This window comes from Anomaloglossus baeobatrachus, chromosome 9, assembly GCF_048569485.1.
Source record: "Anomaloglossus baeobatrachus isolate aAnoBae1 chromosome 9, aAnoBae1.hap1, whole genome shotgun sequence".
Lineage (NCBI taxonomy): Eukaryota > Metazoa > Chordata > Amphibia > Anura > Aromobatidae > Anomaloglossus > Anomaloglossus baeobatrachus.
The window spans coordinates 50261988-50284709 of NC_134361.1; the positions used below are offsets into that span (position 1 = coordinate 50261988).

Consider the following 22722-nt stretch of genomic DNA (forward strand, 5'->3'; position numbering starts at 1 on the left):
TACATCACAAAGTTGTTTTATTAGCAATTTCCAGTGCATTATTTAGGAATGTTACATTCAATATACATGTACAAATTACCGACAAGAGCAAAGAAACGGCATTGAAAAGTCTGGGATTTAATTCTGAAGAACGAACGTTGGCTTTACTAACCCATTTATACCATTAGTTTTATCGATCAATTGATTACGGAGATTTTTAATTCTACACGACTATTTTATTTTTCATATATTTTCTCATATTTTCATACAAAATGGCAAAATTAATCAATCGAGGGGACGCCAGGTCAGATTCACCGTTGGTTATTAATTTCACTACTTCAGTTGTAGGGATCTTCTCCTCCTTGACGTCTTCTCACTGACTTGCCCTCCGCAGATGTGGGTAGCTTTGGACAGTCTTCTCTATGGCTTTGTCCAGGCTGACCACTGGCTTGTAGCCCATGTCCTTCTTGGCCCGCTCACAGCTGTAATAGTGGTAAGTTCCCGCCAGGGCGACCCTCATGGGTGTAAAAGTCGGCTTAATTTTGATAAGTGGGCTCACAATGAACACCAAAAAGGAGACGAACAGAGCCAGGTAATAAGCCAACCAATAGGGAATCTTGTACTTCGGGGCATCGTAATTCAGGCCGACCAGAATCCGAGAAACAAATGTCCAGAAGGGAATGGGCTCATCATTTGTGATATGGTATGCCTAAAAGAAGATGTATACATCAGCACTGCATACGATATATGCATCAGTTAAAAAATGTATTGGGTTTCATCCTGATCCAACAAATATCCAACGTACTAAAGCATCCTATACACCCATAGCCTGGCTGCTTTCATCTTCCCCCATGTGAAGAAAAGTTTAGCAAAAAGTCAAATATGTGATTAATGAAAATAAATATAAAAGATCCCATCATACCGGAAGCCTTAGCTCTCATGCAAACACCTTTGGTGACATTGGCTAACGACCCATACATCTTAGGTCTCCATTGGCGATGCATGTGGACCCTGTGATTACTTTGACAGAGCCAGGCATTCATGTATTGTCAATGTCCCACGTTTTGTGTCTCCCGCACCTTCTCCCTTCTACATTTCGTATTTTTCATGCTTCCTCTCAGTTTCCATTTCTGCTTTTATCTTTTTCTGTTTCTTCTGGTTGCAGTTGCAAACAGACCTATGTGTGAACCCCCCGTAGATGTTGCAGGAGCCGACACTTTTTTAAGTGACGGCTCCTGAAAAAGCTTTGCAGGGCAAAGCTTTTGTTGTATAGGATTAATTTAGCTGAGGTGCTCGTAACTAGTGATGAGCGGGCACTACCATGCTCGGGAGCTCAGTGCTCGTAACTAGTGATGAGCGGGCACTACCATGCTCGGCTGCTCTGTACTCGTAACTAGTGATGAGCGGGCACTACCATGCTCAGGTGCTCTGTACTCGTAACTAGTGATGAGCGGGCACTACCATGCTCGGCTGCTCTGTACTCGTAACTAGTGATGAGCGGACACTACCATGCTCGGGTGCTCAGTACTCGTAACTAGTGATGAGCGGACACTGCCATGCTCGGGTGCTCTGTACTCGTAACTAGTGATGAGCGGACACTGCCATGCTCGGGTGCTCTGTACTCGTAACTAGTGATGAGCGGACACTGCCATGCTCGGGTGCTCTGTACTCGTAACTAGTGATGAGCGGACACTGCCATGCTCGGGTGCTCTGTACTCGTAACTAGTGATGAGCGGACACTGCCATGCTCGGGTGCTCTGTACTCGTAACTAGTGATGAGCGGACACTGCCATGCTCGGGTGCTCTGTACTCGTAACTAGAGTTGAGCGGGAAGGCAATAATCCGGGGCCGGCGGGTCGTTAACAGACTTAAAAATAAGTTCGATCCGCTCCAGAATCCGGTGCCCATATAAGTCAATGGGGACCGGAATCCGGAGGGTTAAAACGTTTGTGGGGGGGCTAGGGGGCTGGGAACGAGCGCGGCATACTCACCGAGGCGCTGTCATGGCGACACACTCCTTCTGGGTCACGCTGTTACCTTCCGGAGCCGACAATTCAATATTCATGGTTTTCCCCCGCCCACCGGCGTGTGTTGGTTGCAGAAAGACACGCCCCTATCCTGAGTGTCAGCGTGTCAGCTAACTGCAACCAATCACAGGCGCCAGGACGGCCGGTGGGCAAGGAAAGCAGTGCACTGTCAGTCACGGTGGTAAACACACGCGGCAGCACAGTTATAGCGCCCGGCTGCAGCCCCAGCCATCGCGCAGTATCTGTGCTGTTTATCCAGTGCCCGGAGTCACACGTGCGAGGCTGCCGGGTGCTGCCAGAGCCCCTTACACCTGTGATTCCGGTGAAAATAAGAAAAAAAAAAAAAAAAAAAAAAAAAAAAAGGAAGAAGGAGGAGGACGTGCGGTCCCCCTAATCTTCACGTCCAGCCAAGATAACGCCGGCCGGGGGCTGGTATATCCTCAGCCCACAGCGTCCGGTATGTCGCATCTGTTAGATGCAACATACCGGTGTGCGATACCGGCTCTTCCCGCTGGCGTGATGCGGTGCCAGTCGGGGTAATAGCAGGGGTTAGCAGGGGCACATAGCTGCTGCTAAACCCTAGGTTGTGTGATGGCACAGGCGTCTGTCAGATACCTGCATCACACAAACCTGTAAGTGACAGTAAATAAACAGAGAAATCCTTTATTTGGAATAAAATACAAACACTCCTCCTTCACCTCTTTATTACCCCCAAACACCCTGCAGCTCCGACGTAATCCACACGACGTCCCACGCTGCTTCAGCTCTGCTACATCTGAATATCACAGAGAGCGGCACGAGCGACCGCTCTGAGCTCCAGAGAATGAATGAGCTGCACAATGAGCGGCGACGTCACTCAGGTTATTTGCGGTCACAGCTGGAGGTTCCCACGGTCCTTCATCTGCAATCGCAGGTAACCTGACCTCAGGTGGAGGTCACTGAGTTCACAGACCTGCATCTCCTAGCAGAAAAAGCGCATTTTTTTTGGCTAAGAGATGCAGATTTTGTGCTGAAATTTTTATACCATATTCCTGCATCCATTCTAGACCTCCTGGCAAAAAAATCACGGTGTTTTGACACAATTTTTATGCCGCGGTTTTTGCCGCGGTTATTTTTCCGCGATTTTTTGCCAGGAGGTGCCCATTTGGTGCTGAAATCGCCTGCAGCAGCTTTCAGCACCAAATTTCCACCTGTGGCAGAATTTTTTTTAATTTTTTTTTTACTTTTGGGGGCCAAGGGATGCAAATTTGATGCTGGGATTTTTACACCATATTCTGCTGTCTGAATATGAGCGTGCATATACCTAGAAACACATGCACGCTCCTGTGAGAAGTGTGCAGCAGTGCCGGTGATGCGCTGTCAGACTCGTGCGGGTCTGACATCACCCGGTACAGCCTGCTGCTGTCTGAACATGAGCGTGCATGTACCTAGAAACACATGCACGCTCCTGTCAGAAGTATGCAGCTGTTCTGTGATGTCAGACTCGCGGGGGTTGCTCACAAGTGTGACTGCGACGTAGAAGAAAAAAAAAAAGCTTGCGTTTTTTATATATATATATATATATATATATATATATATATATATTATATATATATATATATATATCAAAAAAAAAAAAAAAACAAAACGATGTGCGGTCCCCCTTATCTTCACATCCAGCCAAGAGCCAAGATAACACGCTGGTCGGGGGCTGGTATATACTCAATCCGCAACCGTCTGTTAGATGCGCGATACCGGCTCTTCCCGCTGGCGTGATGCGGTGCCAGTCTGGGTAATAGCAGGGGTTAGCAGGGGCACATAGCTGCTGCTAAACCCTAGCTTTGTGTGATGGCACAGGCGTCTGTCAGATACCTGCATCACACAAACAGTAAAGTGACAGTAAATAAACACAGACACAGAAAAATCCTTTATTTGAAATAAAATACAAAACACTCCTCCTTCACCACTTTATTAACCCCCAAACACCCTGCAGTTCCGACGTAATCCACAGGAGAAGTCCCACGTCGCTTCAGCTCTGCTACATGTTAGAGCGAGCAGCCATAGAGCACTACCACCCGCTCTGAGTGCATCGTAGTACTGACCGCGATAAGCGATGACTGCACGGCAGACACTGTCACAGGCTGGGGGGCGTGTCAGCCAGGAACCAATCACAGCTGAGAGGACGGCCGGTGGGCGGGGAAAACATGGAAAGCTGTGTGACAGCACAGGAAGTGAAAGCGCGACCCGGAAGCAAGTGTGCCGCCATGACAGAGTCTGGCAAGTATGAAACGCTATTTATTTATTGTTTGTTTTTTTTTTCATTTTTTATTAAATGCCGGTTCCGGATCGTGCTGCCAGAATCCCGGGCCCGGGAATAGTGCTGAAACCGCACGGATCCGGACATTTACAGCCCGGGCCCGCTCAGCCCTACTCGTAACTAGTAATGAGCGAGCACTACCATGCTCGGGTGCTCAGTACTCGTAACTAGTGATGAGCGAGCACTACCAGGATACTCGAAATTTGTAACTAGCTCAGATGGGCTAGACTTGTGTGCCAAGTATAATGGAAGTCAATGAGCACCTCAAGCGTTTTTTTTCAGGGAAGATTTTAGGGGAAAATGCTCGAGATCCCAATAACTTCCATTATACTCGGTACAAGAGTCACACCCATCTGAACATCTGATTGATTCTTATGAGTACTGAGCACCCGAGCATGGTAGTGCCCGTTCATCACTAGTTACGAGAACTGAGCACCCGAGCATGGTAGTGCCCGCTCATCACTAGTTACGAGTACCGAGCACCCGAGCACGGTAGTGCCCGCTCATCACTAGTTAGGAGTACCGAGCACCCGAGCACGGTAGTGCCCGTTCATCACTAGTTACGGAGTACTGAGCACCCGAGCATGGTAGTGCCCGCTCATCACTAGTTACCACCTATCCTGCGGATAATTGATAAAGGGGTTGTCCACTAAAATATAAGTGCTGGGTTTAGATATCTTCTATAATGCATTTTTAAAAGCATGGTACATATTGCTCCACGCTCAATGTTATTTTCAATACTCTCTATACACCATATATTATTCTTGTGAAAAAGATGAAAAAAAAAAACAAAAATACAGACAATAGTAAATAAATGCAAATATTAGCCTTTTATATGGTTAAGAAAAAATACGGTAAATTACTCAGCTTGTAACATATTATTCAAATATTAAAGGGGGAATTCATTAATAGTAGTACAGAACTTTCTGCAAGTTTCTAATTTCGTTTTATGCCTTGTTTGAACAATAGTTTGCACATTTTTTCAGGGCTTTTTTTCTCCCCCGCAGAGCTTGATGACGACTCTTTGGAAAATAGAAGGTGCTTATCAGAAAGGACTATAAATTTACTATGGTTTATGTTAGAAATTGTAGCCTTAATCTGCCCCTGCTATAGGCGGAAATGCACCCGAACGGTTTGTGACTTAATTATTTAGGTGCCTGTCACTTCAGCGAGCTTCATACTATAAATGGCTGTTGAGATGCCAGTAGGAATACATTTTCTCCCCAAAAAAGTGAAACAATTCCAAAAATTATACTAAATTATTATTGGGAGGAGATTTATAAAGAAAACTAGACATCTGTGCATGCTCCAATCATGGCACATTGAAATCCTGTCTGTGATGATAATGAGGCTGCTGAACAGTCGAATAAGAAGTATGAGGCTAGTATAAAACCTAGTGCTCAGTATGAAAAGAAAAAGAAAAAAAACCCGCAATATTTCAGATTTTTATTTACTTAACATAGTCAATGGATAGCGATATTATCCAACATATTTTAAAAGTTACATTTAAACGCAAAAAAATGATTTAAAACAATAGGCTATTTCCTGACATCTTTTTTTAGGATGAATTCGGCTCTGCCCCACCTTTCACACTGCATATAATGTATAGCACACATCTATGAACATAAAGCGTACCTTTCCACAAAGAGGAGAGTCCTTCTGTAGATATTCGGCTGCCAGGATATGGCCGTGGACAACATTCTCCACATATGTAAAATCCACAAGATTCTTCCCATTTCTGTATCAATGTACAAAGTGATAAAATGAAAAGACAAGAAATATAACTATGAAAATGGTCTAGTGAGAAAAACAGGCCTCGTTGCCCTTAGCAACCAATCACAGAGCAGCTTCCATTCTTCCAGAGCAGTTTTAGAAATGTTCTCTAAGCTCTGATTGGTTGCTATGGACAACAAGGCCTGTGTAATAATAAAGGCCCCGAGCATGGTAGGAGTTTAGGCTGGCACGGACATCACCACTTACCCGATCATGATTTTCATCTTCCCGCTTTTTGCTGTCTCCAACATTATAGGAACAAGTTGCGGGTCCCTTGGGCCAAATATACCGTGGGGGCGAATGGCCACCGTCAAGAAATTATTCGCTGGGTCATTCGATGCCAAAACCTCCTGCAACAGATTACGGCAGGAATAATATGGGAATTAACACGTTCTTGGTTTAACCTCTTAACGATGTGTTTAACCCCTTCCTGACGTGTGACGTAGTAAGTACATAAAATGCCGAGTGCGATTCGGCTCGATGATCCTTCCGCCCCTAGAGACCTGGTCGTGTCATGCGATCGTACGGGGACATGGTTTGATCATAACACATCTCCTGGGCCGGGGAGGATGTAAAAGAGTATACAGACATTATACAGAATATACAGTATTAGGCCCTGTGCGCACACTGCATTTTTACCCGCGTTTTTGCTGCAGAAATTTGAGAAAATGGTTGTAACCTTTCTGCAGACATTCCCCAGCAAAACCTATGGAAAAAAAACTGCGTTTTATTACTCAAGAACATTCTTTCTGCAGAATTTCTTGAGAAAAAGATTTAGCATGTCACTTTTTTTCTGCAGGTAGCTGCGTTTTTTTGCCATAGATAATGGTTAAAAAAAAAAAAAAAAAACGCAGGGACCAACCTGCGGAAAAAAACGCATCAAAAACGCATGCAATTTTCGGTGCGTTATTGGTGCGTTTTTTGAACGCTAGAGCGTTAATCTTTCAGACTCAAGAAATTTGAGAAGAAGGGAATTTTGTTTACTTACCGTAAATTCCTTTTCTTCTAGCTCCAATTGGGAGACCCAGACAATTGGGTGTATAGCTACTGCCTCCGGAGGCCGCACAAAGTACTACACTTAAAAGTGTAAGGCCCCTCCCCTTCTGGCTATACACCCTCCCGTAGGAGTACGGATTCCTCAGTTTTAGTACCAAAGCAAGGAGGAGGAAAGCCAATAACAGTTTCAAAAAACAAATTCAATCCGATAACAAGATCGGAGAACTTAAGAAACAATATGAACAACATGTGCACCCGAAAAACGAAACCCTAAGAACAATAGGGCGGGTGCTGGGTCTCCCAATTGGAGCTAGAAGAAAAGGAATTTACGGTAAGTAAACAAAATTCCCTTCTTCTTTTTCGCTCCTAATTGGGAGACCCAGACAATTGGGACGTCCAAAAGCAGTCCCTGGGTGGGTAAAAAGATACCTCGTGATCGGGCTGTCAGGCAGCCCTTTCCTACAGGTGGGCCACCGCCGCCTGAAGGACCTGTCTACCTAGGCTGGCATCTGCCGAAGCGTAGGTATGCACTTGATAGTGTTTGGAAAACGTGTGCAGACTCGACCAGGTAGCCGCCTGGCACACCTGCTGAGCCATAGCCTGATGCCGCAATGCCCAGGACGCACCCACGGCTCTGGTAGAATGGGCCTTCAGTCCAGATGGAATCGGAAGCCCAGCAGAACGGTATGTGTGAAGAATTGGTTCCTTGATCCACCGCGCCAGGGTGGATTTGGAAGCTTGCGATCCCTTATGCTGACCAACGACTAGGACAAAGAGCGCATCAGAACGGCGCATAGGCGCCGTGCGAGAAATGTAAATCCTGAGTGCTCTCACCAGGTCCAACAGATGTAAACCTTTTTCAAATTGGTGAACTGGATGCGGACACAAAGATGGCAAAGTGATATCCTGATTGAGATGAAAGGAAGAAACCACCTTGGGAGAAAACTCTGGAATTGGACGCAGTACTACCTTGTCTTGGTGAAACACCAGGAAGGGAGATTTGCAAGATAACGCCGCTAGCTCGGACACTTCTACGAAGAGACGTGACCGCCACAAGAAAAACCACTTTTTGTGAAAGCCGAGAAAGGGAAACCTCTTTCAAAGGCTCGAAAGGCGGCTTCTGGAGAGCAATGAGAACCTTGTTTAGATCCCAGGGTTCCAATGGCCGTCTGTAAGGAGGAACGATATGACAAACTCCTTGGAGAAACGTGCGTACTTTAGAAAGCCGTGCCAAGCGCTTCTGAAAGAATACGGATAGCGCGGAGACTTGACCCTTAAGAGAGCTAAGAGACAAACCTTTTTCCAACCCAGACTGCAGGAAGGAAAGAAAAATTGGCAATGCAAATGGCCAGGGAGAAACCCTCTGAGCCGAGCACCAAGCTAAGAATATCTTCCACGTCCTGTGATAGATCTTAGCTGAGGATGGTTTTCTAGCCTGTCTCATTGTGGCAACTACTTCATGAGATAAACCTGAGGCCGCTAGGATCCAGGACTCAATGGCCACACAGTCAGGTTCAGGGCCGCAGAATTCAGATGGAAAAACGGCCCTTGAGACAGCAAATCTGGACGGTCTGGTAGTGCCCATGGTTGGCCTACCGTGAGATGCCACAGATCCGGGTACCACGACCTTCTTGGCCAGTCTGGAGCGACGAGAATGGCTCGATGGCAGTCGGACCTGATTTTCCGGAGAACTCTGGGCAACAATGCTAGAGGTGGGAACACATAGGGTAGTCGGAATTGCGACCAATCCTGAACCAAGGCGTCTGCCGCCAGCGCTCGGTGATCGTGAGACCGTGCCATGAAAACTGGGACCTTGTTGTTGTGCCGTGACGCCATCAGATCGACGTCCGGCGTCCCCCAGCGGCAACAGATCTGCTGAAACACGTCCGGGTGAAGGGACCATTCCCCTGCGTCCATGCCCTGGCGACTGAGAAAGTCTGCTTCCCAGTTTTCCACGCCTGGGATGTGAACTGCGGATATGGTGGACGCTTTGCTTTCCACCCACGTCAAAATCCGCCGGACTTCTTGAAAGGCTTGGCGACTGCGTGTTCCCCCTTGGTGGTTGATGTACGCCACCGCCGTGGAATTGTCCGACTGAATCCGAATCTGCTTGCCTTCCAGCCATTGTTGGAAGGCTCGCAGAGCAAGATAGACTGCTCTGATTTCCAGAACATTGATCTGCAGGGTGGACTCTTCCTGAGTCCACGTCCCCTAAGCCCTGTGGTGGAGAAACACCGCTCCCCACCCTGATAGGCTCGCATCCGTCGTGACCACTGCCCAGGATGGGGGTAGGAACGACTTTCCCTGTGACAATGAGGTGGGGAGAAGCCACCAACGCAGAGAGTCCTTGGCAGTCTGAGAGAGGGAGACAGTCCTGTCGAGGGACGTCGACTTCCCATCCCATTGGCGTAGAATGTCCCATTGTAGAGGGCGCAGATGAAACTGCGCGAACGGGACCGCCTCCATTGCTGCTACCATCTTTCCTAGGAAATGCATGAGGCGCCTCAGTGAGTGTGACTGGCTCTGAAGGAGAGATTGCACTCCTGTTCGCAGCGAACACTGCTTGTCCAGTGGAAGCTTCACTATCGCTGAGAGAGTATGAAACTCCATGCCAAGATAAGTCAGTGATTGGGTCGGGGTTAGATGAGACTTTGGAAAGTTGATAATCCACCCGAAACTCTGGAGAGTGTCTAGTGCCACTTTCAGACTGTGTTGGCATGCCTCTTGAGAGGGTGCCTTGATAAGCAGGTCGTCTAGATACGGGATGACCGAGTGACCTTGCGAGTGCAGGACAGCTACTACTGCTGCCATGACCTTGGTGAAGACCCGGGGGGCTGTTGCCAGACCGAAGGGTAACGCTACGAACTGCAGGTGTTCGTCGTGTATGACGAAGCGTAGGAAACGCTGATGCTCTGGCGCAATCGGCACGTGGAGATACGCATCTTTGATGTCTATTGATGCTAGAAAATCTCCTTGAGACATTGAGGCTATAACGGAGCGTAGGGATTCCATCCGGAACCTCCTGACTTTTACGTGTCTGTTGAGCAACTTTAGATCCAGGACGGGTCGATACGATCCGTCTTTTTTTGGGACCACAAACAGATTGGAGTAAAAACCGTGACCTTGTTCCTGAAGAGGGACGGAGGTCACCACTCCTTCCGCCTTTAGAGCGGCCACCGCCTGCAACAGAGCATCGGCTCGGTCTGGTGGTGGACAAGTTCTGAAGAAACGAGTTGGCGGACGAGAACTGAACTCTATCCTGTACCCGTGAGACAGAATATCCCTCACCCAACGGTCTTTGACGCGTGACAGCCAAATGTCGCCAAAGTGGGAAAGCCTCCCACCGACCGAGGGTGTGGGAATCGGAGACTGCAAGTCATGAGGACGCCGTCTTGGCAACGGTTCCTCCGGCTGTCTTTTTTGGGCGTGACTGAGACCTCCAAGAATCTGAGCGTCTCTGATCTTTTTGAGTCTTTTTTGACGAGGAAAATTGGGACCTGCCCGGTCCTCGAAAGGACCGATAACCAGACTGACCCCTCCTCTGTTGGGGTTTGTTTTGTCTGTGTTGCGGTAAGGATGAGTCCTTACCCTTGGAGTGTTTGATGATTTCATCCAAACGCTCTCCAAACAATCGGTCACGAGAAAAAGGCAAATTGGTTAAGCACTTCTTGGAATGAGAATCTGCCTTCCAATGTCTCAACCACAGGGCCCTACGCAAAACAACGGAGTTGGCTGACGCCACTGCCGTACGGCTTGTAGCGTCAAGAACAGCATTAATCGCGTACGACGCGAATGCCGCCATTTGCGAGGTCAATGGTGCTACCTGCGGGGCAAATGCACGTGTGACTGAGTCGACTTGCACAAGCCCGGCTGAGATAGCTTGGAGTGCCCATACGGCAGCAAAAGATGGCGCTAACGACGCTCCAATAGCTTCATAGATGGATTTCAGCCAGAGCTCCATCTGCCTGTCAGTGGCATCTTTAAGTGCCGCTCCATCTTCAACTGCAACCAAGGATCTAGCTGCAAGCCTGGAAATTGGAGGATCCACTTTTGGACACTGGGTCCAACCCTTGACCACCTCAGGGGGAAAAGGATAGCGTGTATCTTTAAGCCGTTTAGAAAAACGCCTTTCCGGATAAGCGTGGGGTTTCTGGATTGCGTCTCTAAAGTCAGCGTGGTCCAGAAAAGTGCTTAATGTACGCTTGGGATATCTGAAATGGATTCTCTCGTGCTGCGAAGCTGACTCCTCTACAAGAGGAGCTGGTGGAGAAATATTTAACATCTTATTGATGGATGCTATAAGATCATTAACTATGGCGTCACCATCTGGTGTATCTAGATTGAGAGCGGTCCCAGGATCAGAATCCTGATCAGTTACGTCCGCCTCATCCCCCATAGATTCATCTCGCTGGGATCCTGACCATTGAGATGAATGTGAAGGCCTCTCATAGCGAGCCCGCTTAGGTTGCCTGGGACCATCGTCCGAGTCAGAGTCTTCACCCTGAGGTGTATGTGCCCGTCCCGGAGCTTGGAAGTAATTCAGCTGAGGGGGACCAGGGGGCAATGATTGCACAGTGTCCGTGGCCTGAAGTACAGGCCTAGCCCGCAATGTGTCAAGAATTTGTGACATAGTGAGAGACATTCTGTCAGCAAAAGCTGTAAACTCAGTTCCTGTCACTTGGACAGCATTCACAGGTGGTACACCCTGGGTCACGTCCAGCGGAGGTCCCGGCTGTGCAAGTGCCACAGGGGCCGAGCACTGCACACAATGGGGGTCATTGGAGCCTGCCGGTAGAAAAGTCCCACATGCGGTACAGGAAGCATATAATGTCTGTGCCTTGGCACCCTTGCGTTTTGTGGACGACATGCTGTTGGCTCTCTGCAATGTGAGAGAGTCTATAGCCAAAAGGCGACCAGCGCTATGCAGTACAAAGTATTTGCAGGAACAAAATACTAAGATTACTACTGGCACAAGAGGGGGTGAGCCCGGAGGGCTGCTTACCGCCCGCTGAATAGCGGGTAAGAGGCGCAGAATTCCTTGTCTGGGTCTCCCCGGCTCCCCTCTGCAGCTCAGCGTGTCAGCAGGAATGGCTGCCGGCGTCTGTGGAGAGGGGCGGCCCGTGGGAGTTCCCAAACAAAAGTGCGGGAAACAGTGTCCCCTCTGTGCCTATTGTGAGGGCTGGAGTATGTAAAACGACTCCAGCCCTCAGCGCTGATGCACTGACCAGCGTCCCGCCCCTCTCCTGACTGGCAGGTCTGGGGGCGGGAACGAACGGAACCAGGCCGCAAAAGCCGGGGACTCGAGTTATCAGCGCGGCCGCCGTAAAAGCGCGGCCCGCGCTGAAGTCCCCGGCGCACCACAAGTGCCAGCCGCGCCGCAGTCCCAGCGGCCGGCGCGACCGTTCCCCAAAAGTGTGCCCGCTTCAGCGAAGCTGAAATGAGGCCATGGCACAAGCGCCGCAGCGCTGATGTCCCCGGCGCACTACAACACCCAGCATGCTGCGGTGTGAGCGCGAAATGCACGGGGACACAGAGTACCTTGAGGAAGCAGGGCCATGTCCCTGATGTACTCCGCTCCAATCCAGCATCTTCTCCAGGGGCTGTAGATGGAGCACGGTCTCAGTGCCTGGAGACCAGTAAATCCCACTTCACCCAGAGCCCTGTAAAAAGGGATGGGGAAGGAATCAGCATGTGGGCTCCAGCCTCCGTACCCGCAATGGGTACCTCAACCTTACAAACACCTCCGACATACAGTGGGGTGAGAAGGGAGCATGCTGGGGGCCCTGTATGGGCCCTCTTTTCTTCCATCCGACATAGTCAGCAGCTGCTGCTGACTAAAAACAATGGAGCTATGCGTGCGTGTGTGACCTCCTTCGCACAAAGCTAAAACTGAGGAATCCGTACTCCTACGGGAGGGTGTATAGCCAGAAGGGGAGGGGCCTTACACTTTTAAGTGTAGTACTTTGTGCGGCCTCCGGAGGCAGTAGCTATACACCCAATTGTCTGGGTCTCCCAATTAGGAGCGAAAAAGAAAAATCCTTTTTCTAGTGCGCACAGGGCCTTACAGCATGGGATCACAGCTGAATCTTTCTGTGAGGTAAAACATTTCCCTGTCTGTTATTAAAAAATGTTTTACCTCAATGAAAGAATTATTTGCGATTCCATGCTGTAATGTCGGTATACTCCTCCTCCCCGGGCCCAGGAAATGTAGTATGATCAGACCATGTCCCTGTACGATCAGACACGGCCATTACACAGCAGGGGCACATATATAAGATCATCTCAGCACAGGAACATTTTATATATAACACCCAACTGTGGAAATTATTATTCCAAGAACTATTGATTAAAATTAACTTTGTTGGTGGGAAAATTAACTTAAAGTATTTTATTCATTATTATTCAGGGTATTTTTCATCCAATTTTTCTCTTTGGTTTTTTTTTCTCCTTTAAAGTATGTAAAATATAATATAATATATATATTTTTTTTTCTTTCTATTTTTTTTTAAATAAATAATATTAATCTGTATTGTTATAGCGCTAACATATTCCGCAATGCATATAATACACACAAACACACAAATCATGGTGCAAGCATAAGGCCATGTGTGCACAGTGCGTTTTTTTTATGGGGTTTTTTGGTGCAGTTGTCACAAATCTGCATGCCTATCCTTTTAACAGTGAAGTCAATGAGAATTCTGAAATCCTGTGCACATGTTGCTTATTTTTTTCCTTGCAGATTTGATGCAGAAAACGATCTGCAGCATGTCAATCGTTGGTGCGTTTTTCAGCCCTTCCAACCACTGATTAAATGAAAAACGCATGGTAAGAAAAAAAAAAAAAAAAAAAATGTACCAAGAACGCATCTCATTTTTGGTGCGTTTTTCTGCCAGAAGGTGTAGATTTGTAGCAGAAAACTTCTGCACCAAATGCTCAGTGTGTGCACATAGCCTAATTGCCCTAACCTAGGAAATCTCGTTGCCTGGTCATTTTGTTAGAATTACCAAAAAGGCTCTATTTATTTCTCCAACAACAGTGCCCCTCTTTGGCTGTGCCTGGTATTACGACACAGCTCTAAAAAACAAATTTTGTTCTTAACATGAAGTTTCTAACGCGGTTTTACCTTTTCTTGCAGTATCTTGGTCTCGGTATAATAGTCAATAGGGTTATGGGCATATGGAAGGTCCTCAGATCCATTCTTAATGTCTTTGCCTTCAAATACAACACTGGCACTGCTGGTCAACACTAGTTTCTTAGGAGGGAAAAAAATATATAAATCAATTCAAAACCATAGAATGCCATAGGATTAGTATTACTAGTACACATGAAAATAAGCAACTTTGCAATATATCTTATCAGACAATCTGCTTATTTCTCTGTCAGAATGGATCCGTCATTAACATAAGTCTCAATTCTGGGGTAAAATCTGTATTCAGTGAAGACTTTCCCATTCCTTAGATAGGAGATGGCAGCTGTTACTGATGAGATTGTATGACAACGGCAGGGGGCAGGAGAGCCAGAGCCAGGGGAGCGGGGAGAGCCAGAGCCAGGCGAGCGGGAGAGCCAGAGCCAGGGGAGCGGGGGAGCCAGAGCCAGAGCCAGGGGAGCGGGGGAGCCAGAGCCAGGGGAGCGGGGGAGCCAGAGCCAGAGCCAAGGGAGCGGGGGAGCCAGAGCCAGGGGAGCGGGGGAGCCAGAGCCAGAGGAGCGGGGAGAGCCAGGGGAGCGGGGAGAGCCAGAGCCAGGGGAGCCAGAAGGAGAGGGAGAAGCTAGAGGTAGGCACTAGAGGGAAGAGGGAGGAGCAAGAGGCAGCGGGAAGTGCTAGAGGCACAATATCACGTGAACTGGGCGCCCACATAGCTAGAATGGAACCAGTCTGGGAGGTGAGCATGGAGTATTTTTATTTTACAAGGGGGGCGTCCTAGTAGTGAAGAACCCCTTTAAGTACTAACATTTAATATTAACTTGCAAAAAAAGGTAGTGGAATGTTGCCTGTGAGAGTCCTGTAATACCGACATAGACAACAGATGGCGCACACACTCATCGGGCTCTTCATTCATTTGTACACACAAGTGATCAGTAAGTGCTACCTAGTGTCACAGTGAGCAGATAATCTCCATTCAGTAGTGGCTGACATCACACGGCCTTGCCTTCTGCCCTTAGTCATCCCCCACACCTCTACCTGTCCCTTCAGGTGGGAACTCCCAGCAGCCTCCACCCAGAGAGGACAGGTATTCAGAAAGGCAAAAAACTCAGGTGTGAACTTTCAACACCCATTGAGAAACATATGATATTATCCATCCAAACATAACAATACAAGGAGTTGTGCCAGAAAAGCAAAGTCAGCTATATTATGAATTAAAAGGGTTTTTCCCACAAAGTTCATTTCAATCAATAGATCTTGTAATATTAATAATTTCAACAATTGGATGTGTTTGGAAAAAATGTTCCTGTGCTGATATAATCTTATATATGTGCCCCTGCTGTGTACTGTGTAATGGCTGTGTCTGACCGTACAGGGACATGGTCTGATCATACCACATCTCCTGGGCCGGGGAGGAAGCAAAAGAGGATTTAAATGGTCCCTGGACTTTCCGACAATTTGAACTCATTTGATAATCTACAAGTCACTTCATTTAAAAATAAAAGCGGTCTCCGCACCCCAAAAAAAAAAAAAAAAAAAAAAAAATTCACTCTTAAGTGCTGACCATTACCGGAAGTGGAGAGTGATATTTCCTCTCTGCTCTCGCTCTCCTGTCTGGCAGACTTCATACAGGCATAATAGTGAGGCTGTCTTTCAGTTCAGGCCAGGCAAGCTATTAGGCAGGGATAAAAGCAATGTATGCTGGTAATTAAAGGAAGGGATGTTCCTACACCTATAGTGCTGGCAGGATGCTAATAAAGACGAACTGCCCAAAGGAGAAAAAAGAAAAAAAGTAGATGTAAATTCTCAGGCTCTCTGAGAATTGTGGCAGTTTGTCATATTAGTCGGGTATGTGCACCACGAGGGCAGCAAGGCCAGGTTTTGTCTGAATATGTGAGGTAGGCTGGGATAAGGTACTACGGGCTGTGACATGACTGGTTGCTGTGATTAGACAATAACTGTTGTATTCAGTTTACCGCAAGTAATCATACAAAAATAGTATAGAAATGACAGATCACAATTTCAGTGCCAAATGACTACAGCGCTCAGGTATGTGTGGCCGCCATCATGGGAAATTTCTGGTTGTGGGAAACCGTCCTATTCCCAGTTATGGCATCAGAAACAGAAAAATGCTAGAAACATAGGAAGACTCATGTTACTGTACACAGGTCTATAAAATGGGACCTAACTATACTGGGGGGGGGGGCAGCGATTTATTATTAGAGCCAATCACCATTGGACCTTACTGCAGTCCCGAAGAAGGGGAGGCCAAGCATATCAGGGAAAGAAGTGAGCTTGGTGTGCGAGCCTGCATCAAAGGCAGAGGGACAGAGCATGACGGACACTGCACGTCATGGGTCGTAAAGGGGCATTTAAAGGGGTTGTTTACTACTTGAGCTACCCCTTTTAAAATTTAAGTGTAAACTCACATCCCAACAAATAAACAGCTGCACTCTGAGATGCTAAAGTATACAGGCATTGAATATAGGAATTTGGACATGCATTACTGCTAAAGAAAGACATTTAAAAATTGAGACACATAGCGCATAAAAAAAGTCAGTTTAATGTGGGGCCAGCAACCAGCGTCAAGGCGTATCTCTTACGCTGGGTTCCCACCTAAATGCATTACTGCCCGGGTAGACGGCACCAGGTAGGGACCAAGCAGAGATACGCCTTGACGCTGGCTGCTGGGCTCACATAAAACTGGCCTTTTTTTTTTTACACGAAGTGGCTCAATTTTTTAATGCATTTCCTTAGCAGTAATGCATGTCCGAATTCCTATTTGGTAACACTACTAAATGATGTTAACTATTAATTAGCAGCTGCAGGCCACTCCATGTATTGCTTTACACTGCAGCTGTAGCTAAATAGGTAAAATCAAGAAGTAGCACTACTAAAACTCTGACCTAAAAGTCCGATTTACCAAAAGTATAAATGGATTTAATTTGAATGGTGTGAACGGTTGGAGCCATATTGGATATTTAGATAAGATCTTCTTGAGTATGTCGGTGACACAAGGACATCACAGGCTGGAGGAGAGAAGCCCCTCATTGATGCTGCCTGCGCGTCCCTGTAATTGCTCATGCAGACGCCCTCTGTTTCGGCAGTGACACAGGACATCTCATTGTACTGAACGCTGCTTTATTCCTATAGTCACCTGAACGCCGGCCTCTTTGCAGGCTTGGATGACTGTTCTCATCCCGCTGCAATTCACTTTGTAGAACAGCTCCTTATTGTCACTTGAAGGGGCCGGCGAGGCGCAATGGAAGACGATGTTCACACCTTGGAACGCCGGAAGCAAATCCTGCAGGAAGATCATGGAGATCATAAAAACCAACACAACGGAAGGTTTGTGAATAAAAGGGGCTCAATAAGTGAGGATATCACTGGGGTGCACCATTACTTAGTGATCAGTGATCGGTGGGGGTCCGATCTCGGAGACCCCCACCCATCCCAGCTGAGACATCTAGCTCTTCTTACCGTTTTACTGCAAAGATCGCCAATAAAAAACTGCACTCGCTCATTCTCAAAGCCCTGACGGATGTCAAAGACGTTGACCGAATATCCTCTATCCAGCAGGCGGTCCACCAAGTGGTGGCCGAGGAAACCAGAACCACCGACAACGACACATTTCTTGCTGGCCTAGAAGAGAGAGAAGAACGTCCTTAGTGAGCAGAGTACAGGATCGGGCATCATGGTCCATCATGGAAACCTCTGCACATAGAAAAAAAGGCTACCTGACGGAGTGCATGAGTATTTAGGTATATGGGGGGGGGGGGGGGTCATGAGCACTTTAAGATATCCCAAGGAGTGCAGACATTCAGACATCGGGCAAAAAACAAAACAAAACAAAAAACAGATTTCCCTTAAAGGGGTTTTCCACCTATGGTGATATTTTTTTTCTACTTAAATATATGCATCTGGGGCTAAAATTATTTTTAGCTTTTTTTTTTTCTCTGCACATTCAACTTTGATGAGACCTGAGGTCATAATCAGTTGAGAAGCTCAAACCCCCCCCCCCTCCCCCAAAAAAAAAACAAAAACAGATACAAGAGTTGGAAAGGCCGAATGAGCTCACTTACAGATTCTAAGTTGACTCATTCTGCAATCAGCAACACAGAGGTTAGAGAGGATAAATAGTAAAAGATTTTGAATGAAACCCTGTCCTGTAATGATAATCTACTGCTGATAAAACACTGATTGTATTCAAACAGCAAAATACAACCTAGTAAAAGCGGCGTCACACGCACCGGTAGATCGTGCAATCGCATGAGCAATTGCACCCGCCCCCGTCGATTGTGCGTCATGGGCAATTTGTTGCGCGTGGCACACAAAGTCGTTAACCCCGGTCACACGCACTTACCTCCCTAACAACCTCGCTGTGGGCGGCGAACATCCTCTTCCTGAAGGGGAAGGGACGTTCGGCGTCACAGCGACGTCACACAGCGGCCGCCCAATAGAAGCGCAGGGGCGGAGATGAGCGGGACGTAACATGCCGCCCACCTCCTTCCTGCCGCATTGCTGGCGGGACGCAGGTAAGGAGATGTTCGTCGTTCCCGGGGTGTCACTCGGAGCAATGTGTGCTGCCTCGGGAACGATGAACAACCGGCGCGCAGAAGGAGGAACGATTTTATGAAAATGAGCGACGTGTCAACGAGCAACGATAAGGTGAGTTTTTTTGCTCGTTAACAGTCACTCGTAGCTGTCACACGCTACGATATATCAAACGAGGCCGGATGTGCGTCACTATCGACGTGACCTCGACGACAGATCGCCCGATATATCGTACCATGTGACGCCGGCTTAAGTGACACATCACTGGAATCAGGGTCTCTGCCTCTTCATAATGCTTCTCTCAGATTACATAGCAGAAATGAATAGAATAGATAGTAATAAATCCAGGGCAGGTCACTACTTACGGGTCGGATTCGGGTTGCCATTTCCTAAATATTTTTTCCGAATTCCACCTGAAAAACAAAACGAGAAATGTGGATCCACTAGAATTTAGGAAAAAAGATCATCAATATACATGAAGAGCCGAGCGCAACTCAATCTGATGGGTGCAGTTTCAGCGGTTTCCATTTTCTCTTACACTGAATTTTTGATCACAAAAATCCTTCACCCCTCCCAAAAATAACAAGGAATATTTAATTTTTGTCAACCTCCCCGTAGAAGACAAATGTTTACAGAGGACCTCTGATATTGCACATGCAGTCCGGTCTGTGTATGGCCCGGCAAGTAGAAGAAGCCTGAGCAGAAATACGCATAGGTTTATGGGAAAAGATTGGGTAGAACATATATTATCCATTGAAGTTCCAGGTATTTGTATGCAGGAGTCCAGTGGGCGGAGCTACCCAGTGATTGACAGCTATCTCTGCACACTCATACAGTGAAGACTGTGAGGCTATGTGCCCACGCTGCGGAAAATTCTCGGAATTTGCCGCGATTTTTTCGCGGATTCAAAAATCCGCAGTAGTGAGTCCCCAGCCATTTCTATGACATTTTGGAACTGCTGTGCCCACGCTGCGGATTTTTTCCGCAGCGGAAATAACGCGGATTTCCCTGCGGAAAAATCTGCAGCATGTGAATTATTCCTGTGGATTTCTCAGCAGGGTCACATACTTACCTGCCTTGATAACAGACACCGGAGTCACTTCCTCCGGTGCAGAGGAGCGCGGTGGAGCCAGAAGCAGGAGGTGGGCGGGGCCTGCACAAGCTCCGGTCATGTGACAGCCGGAGCTAGTTCAGGCCCGCCCACCTTCTCCTGCACAGTGCAGACACTGACAGACAAAGCCGGAAAGCGAGGTGCTGCGTGATGGAGGCAAGTATCAAGGCCCCGATCACTGCAGCACTTGTTCTGCATTGAGGATGCAGTGCCCAAGCCATGGTCCTGTATCCTCAATGCAGAATGACCGCAGCATATCCGCAGGACATTCCGCAGCATGGAAACAGTTGTGGTGCGGTTTTCTGGGAGCTCCTGCGGATATATCTGCAGGACACTTCCCCGTGGGCACATAGCCATAAAAGGGAATCTGTCACCAGGTTTTTTCCACCTAAGCAGAATAATGTAAGGGCAGAGATCCTGATTCCAGTGATGTGTCACTTACTGGGCTTCTAAGTGTAGATTTGATAAAATCACTGATTAATCAGCAGGAGATTATCATTACAGGACTACTTTGTGTGCTACAGGTAGTCCAGCATATTCATGAGCTCTGTATAACTGCTAGATCTGCAGCAGAGAAAACAGTGATTTTATCAAAATGACAGCAAACAGCTCAGTAAGTGACACATCGCTGGAATCAGGGTCTGTATCCCTACATTATGCTGCTCTCAGATGGGGGAGAAAAAAAATCTGGTGACAGATCCCCTTTAATCACTGAATAGGACCGCCCACTGGACTGACGATGCGCAGGTGCTCTGTACTCGTATCTAGTGATGAGCGGGCACTACCATGCTCGGTGCTTGTAACCAGCAATTGATGATCAAACGGACTCAACTCACGTACCGAGTTGAGTCCACTCATCATTAGTTACAAGTGCCGAACACCCGAGCATTGTAGTGCCCGCTCATCACTAGTTACAAGTACTGAACACACGAGCATGGTAGTGCCCGCTCATCACTAGTTACAAGTACTGAACAACCGAGCATGGTAGTGCCCGCTCATCACTAGTTACAAGTACCGAACACCCGAGCATGGTAGTGCCCGCTCATCACTAGTTACAAGTACCGAACACCCGAGCATGGTAGTGCCCGCTCATCACTAGTTACAAGTACCGAACACCCGAGCATGGTAGTGCCCGCTCATCACTAGTTACAAGTACCGAGCACCTGAGCATGGTAGTGCCCGCTCATCACTAGTTACAAGTACTGAGCACCCGAGCATTGTAGTGCCAGCTCATCACTAGTTACAAGTACTGAGCACCCGAGCATGGTAGTGCCCGCTCATCACTAGTTACAAGTACTGAGCACCCGAGCATGGTAGTGCCCGATCATCACTAGTTACCAGTACTGAGCACCCGAGCATGGTAGTGCCCGCTCATCACTAGTTACAAGTACTGAGCACCCAAGCATGGAAGTGCCCGCTCATCACTAGTTACCAGTACTGAGCACCCGAGCATGGTAGTGCCCGCTCATCACTAGTTACCAGTACTGAGCACCCGAGCATGGTAGTGCCCGCTAATCACTAGTTACAAGTACTGAGCACCCAAGCATGGAAGTGCCCGCTCATCACTAGTTACGAGTACTGAGCACCCGAGCATCACTAGTTACGAGTACTGAGCACCCGAGCATGGTAGTGCCCGCTCATCACTAGTTACGAGTACTGAGCACCCGAGCATGGTAGTGCCCGCTCATCACTAGTTACCAGTACTGAGCACCCGAGCATGGTAGTGCCCGCTCATCACTAGTTACCAGTACTGAGCACCCGAGCATGGTAGTGCCCGCTCATCACTAGTTACCAGTACTGAGCACCCGAGCATGGTAGTGCCCGCTCATCACTAGTTACGAGTACTGAGCACCCGAGCATCACTAGTTACGAGTACTGAGCACCCGAGCATGGTAGTGCCCGCTCATCACTAGTTACGAGTACTGAGCACCCGAGCATGGTAGTGCCCGCTCATCACTAGTTACGAGTACCGAGCACCCGAGCATGGTAGTGCCCGCTCATCACTAGTTACAAGTACTGAGCACCCGAGCATGGTAGTGCCCACTCATCACTAGTTACAAGTACTGAGCACCCGAGCATGGTAGTGCCCGCTCATCACTAGTTACCAGTACTGAGCACCTGAGCATGGTAGTGCCCACTCATCACTAGTTACGAGTACTGAGCACCCGAGCATGGTAGTGCCCGCTCATCACTAGTTACGAGTACTGAGCACCCGAGCATGGTAGTGCCCGCTCATCACTAGTTACCAGTACTAAGCACCCGAGCATGGTAGTGCCCGCTCATCACTAGTTACCAGTACTGAGCACCCGAGCATGGTAGTGCTCACTCATCACTAGTTACTAGTACTGAGCACCCAAGCATGGTAGTGCCCGCTCATCACTAGTAAGGCACAATACAAAAGAAACAAAAAGAAGAAACATATAAATATACAGCAGCATGGAAGACGTGCAATATAAATATATATATATACACACACACACACACACATATATCATGAACTGTACAGTGCACACTGTGCATCCTCTGGGCATTGGAGCTGCGGAGATGACACATTGATGGCAGATCTGTCTATTGTCTTTGTCTCGTGTGCGCTGTGGCCTACACTCTCCTGGCTTAGGGTAAGTGACCGGATCTCCAGTGCTATGTTTAATGGAGTGCCCCTTTAAATGTCTGCACTCGTACCTCGCGCTGCTGCCTTTTCTTACCTGTCCCCTGTGCTCCGAGCCCGCTGCCCTCCGTTATCTGGAGATCAGCCAGTGCTCCCGGTATAACCGATAACATCACGCCTGGCAGTGGTCTGAGAATCAGCAGAGGGCAGACGCCTGCATCTGATTGGTTAACCTGC

At 47.9% G+C, this 22722-nt stretch overlaps 1 protein-coding gene across 1 annotated transcript; it reads right to left on the reverse strand.

Annotated features, from left to right (window-relative positions):
• On the reverse strand, window positions 1-22697 carry NSDHL (NAD(P) dependent 3-beta-hydroxysteroid dehydrogenase NSDHL). Its single transcript, XM_075322638.1, has 8 exons — window positions 22583-22697; window positions 19132-19179; window positions 17693-17854; window positions 17370-17516; window positions 14195-14323; window positions 6283-6425; window positions 5938-6040; window positions 1-688 (listed from the first exon to the last, which is right to left on the reverse strand). Exons 2-8 carry the CDS (start codon window positions 19150-19152, stop codon window positions 353-355), a joined length of 1041 nt encoding a protein of 346 aa, XP_075178753.1. The 5' UTR covers window positions 19153-19179; window positions 22583-22697; the 3' UTR covers window positions 1-352.
• Between the last annotated feature and the right edge of the window lie 25 nt (window positions 22698-22722).

Excerpts from the sequence above, each read along its gene's own strand:
- NSDHL (XM_075322638.1), bottom strand. The coding sequence starts at position 19,152 with ATGGCAACCCGAATCCGACCC. Across the intron at positions 6,041-6,282 it reads AAGATGAAAATCATGATCGG|AAATGGGAAGAATCTTGTGG; the intron begins GTAAGTGGTGAT and ends ACATTGATACAG. Across the intron at positions 689-5,937 it reads ACTCTCCTCTTTGTGGAAAG|GCATACCATATCACAAATGA; the intron begins GTACGCTTTATG and ends ATCTTCTTTTAG.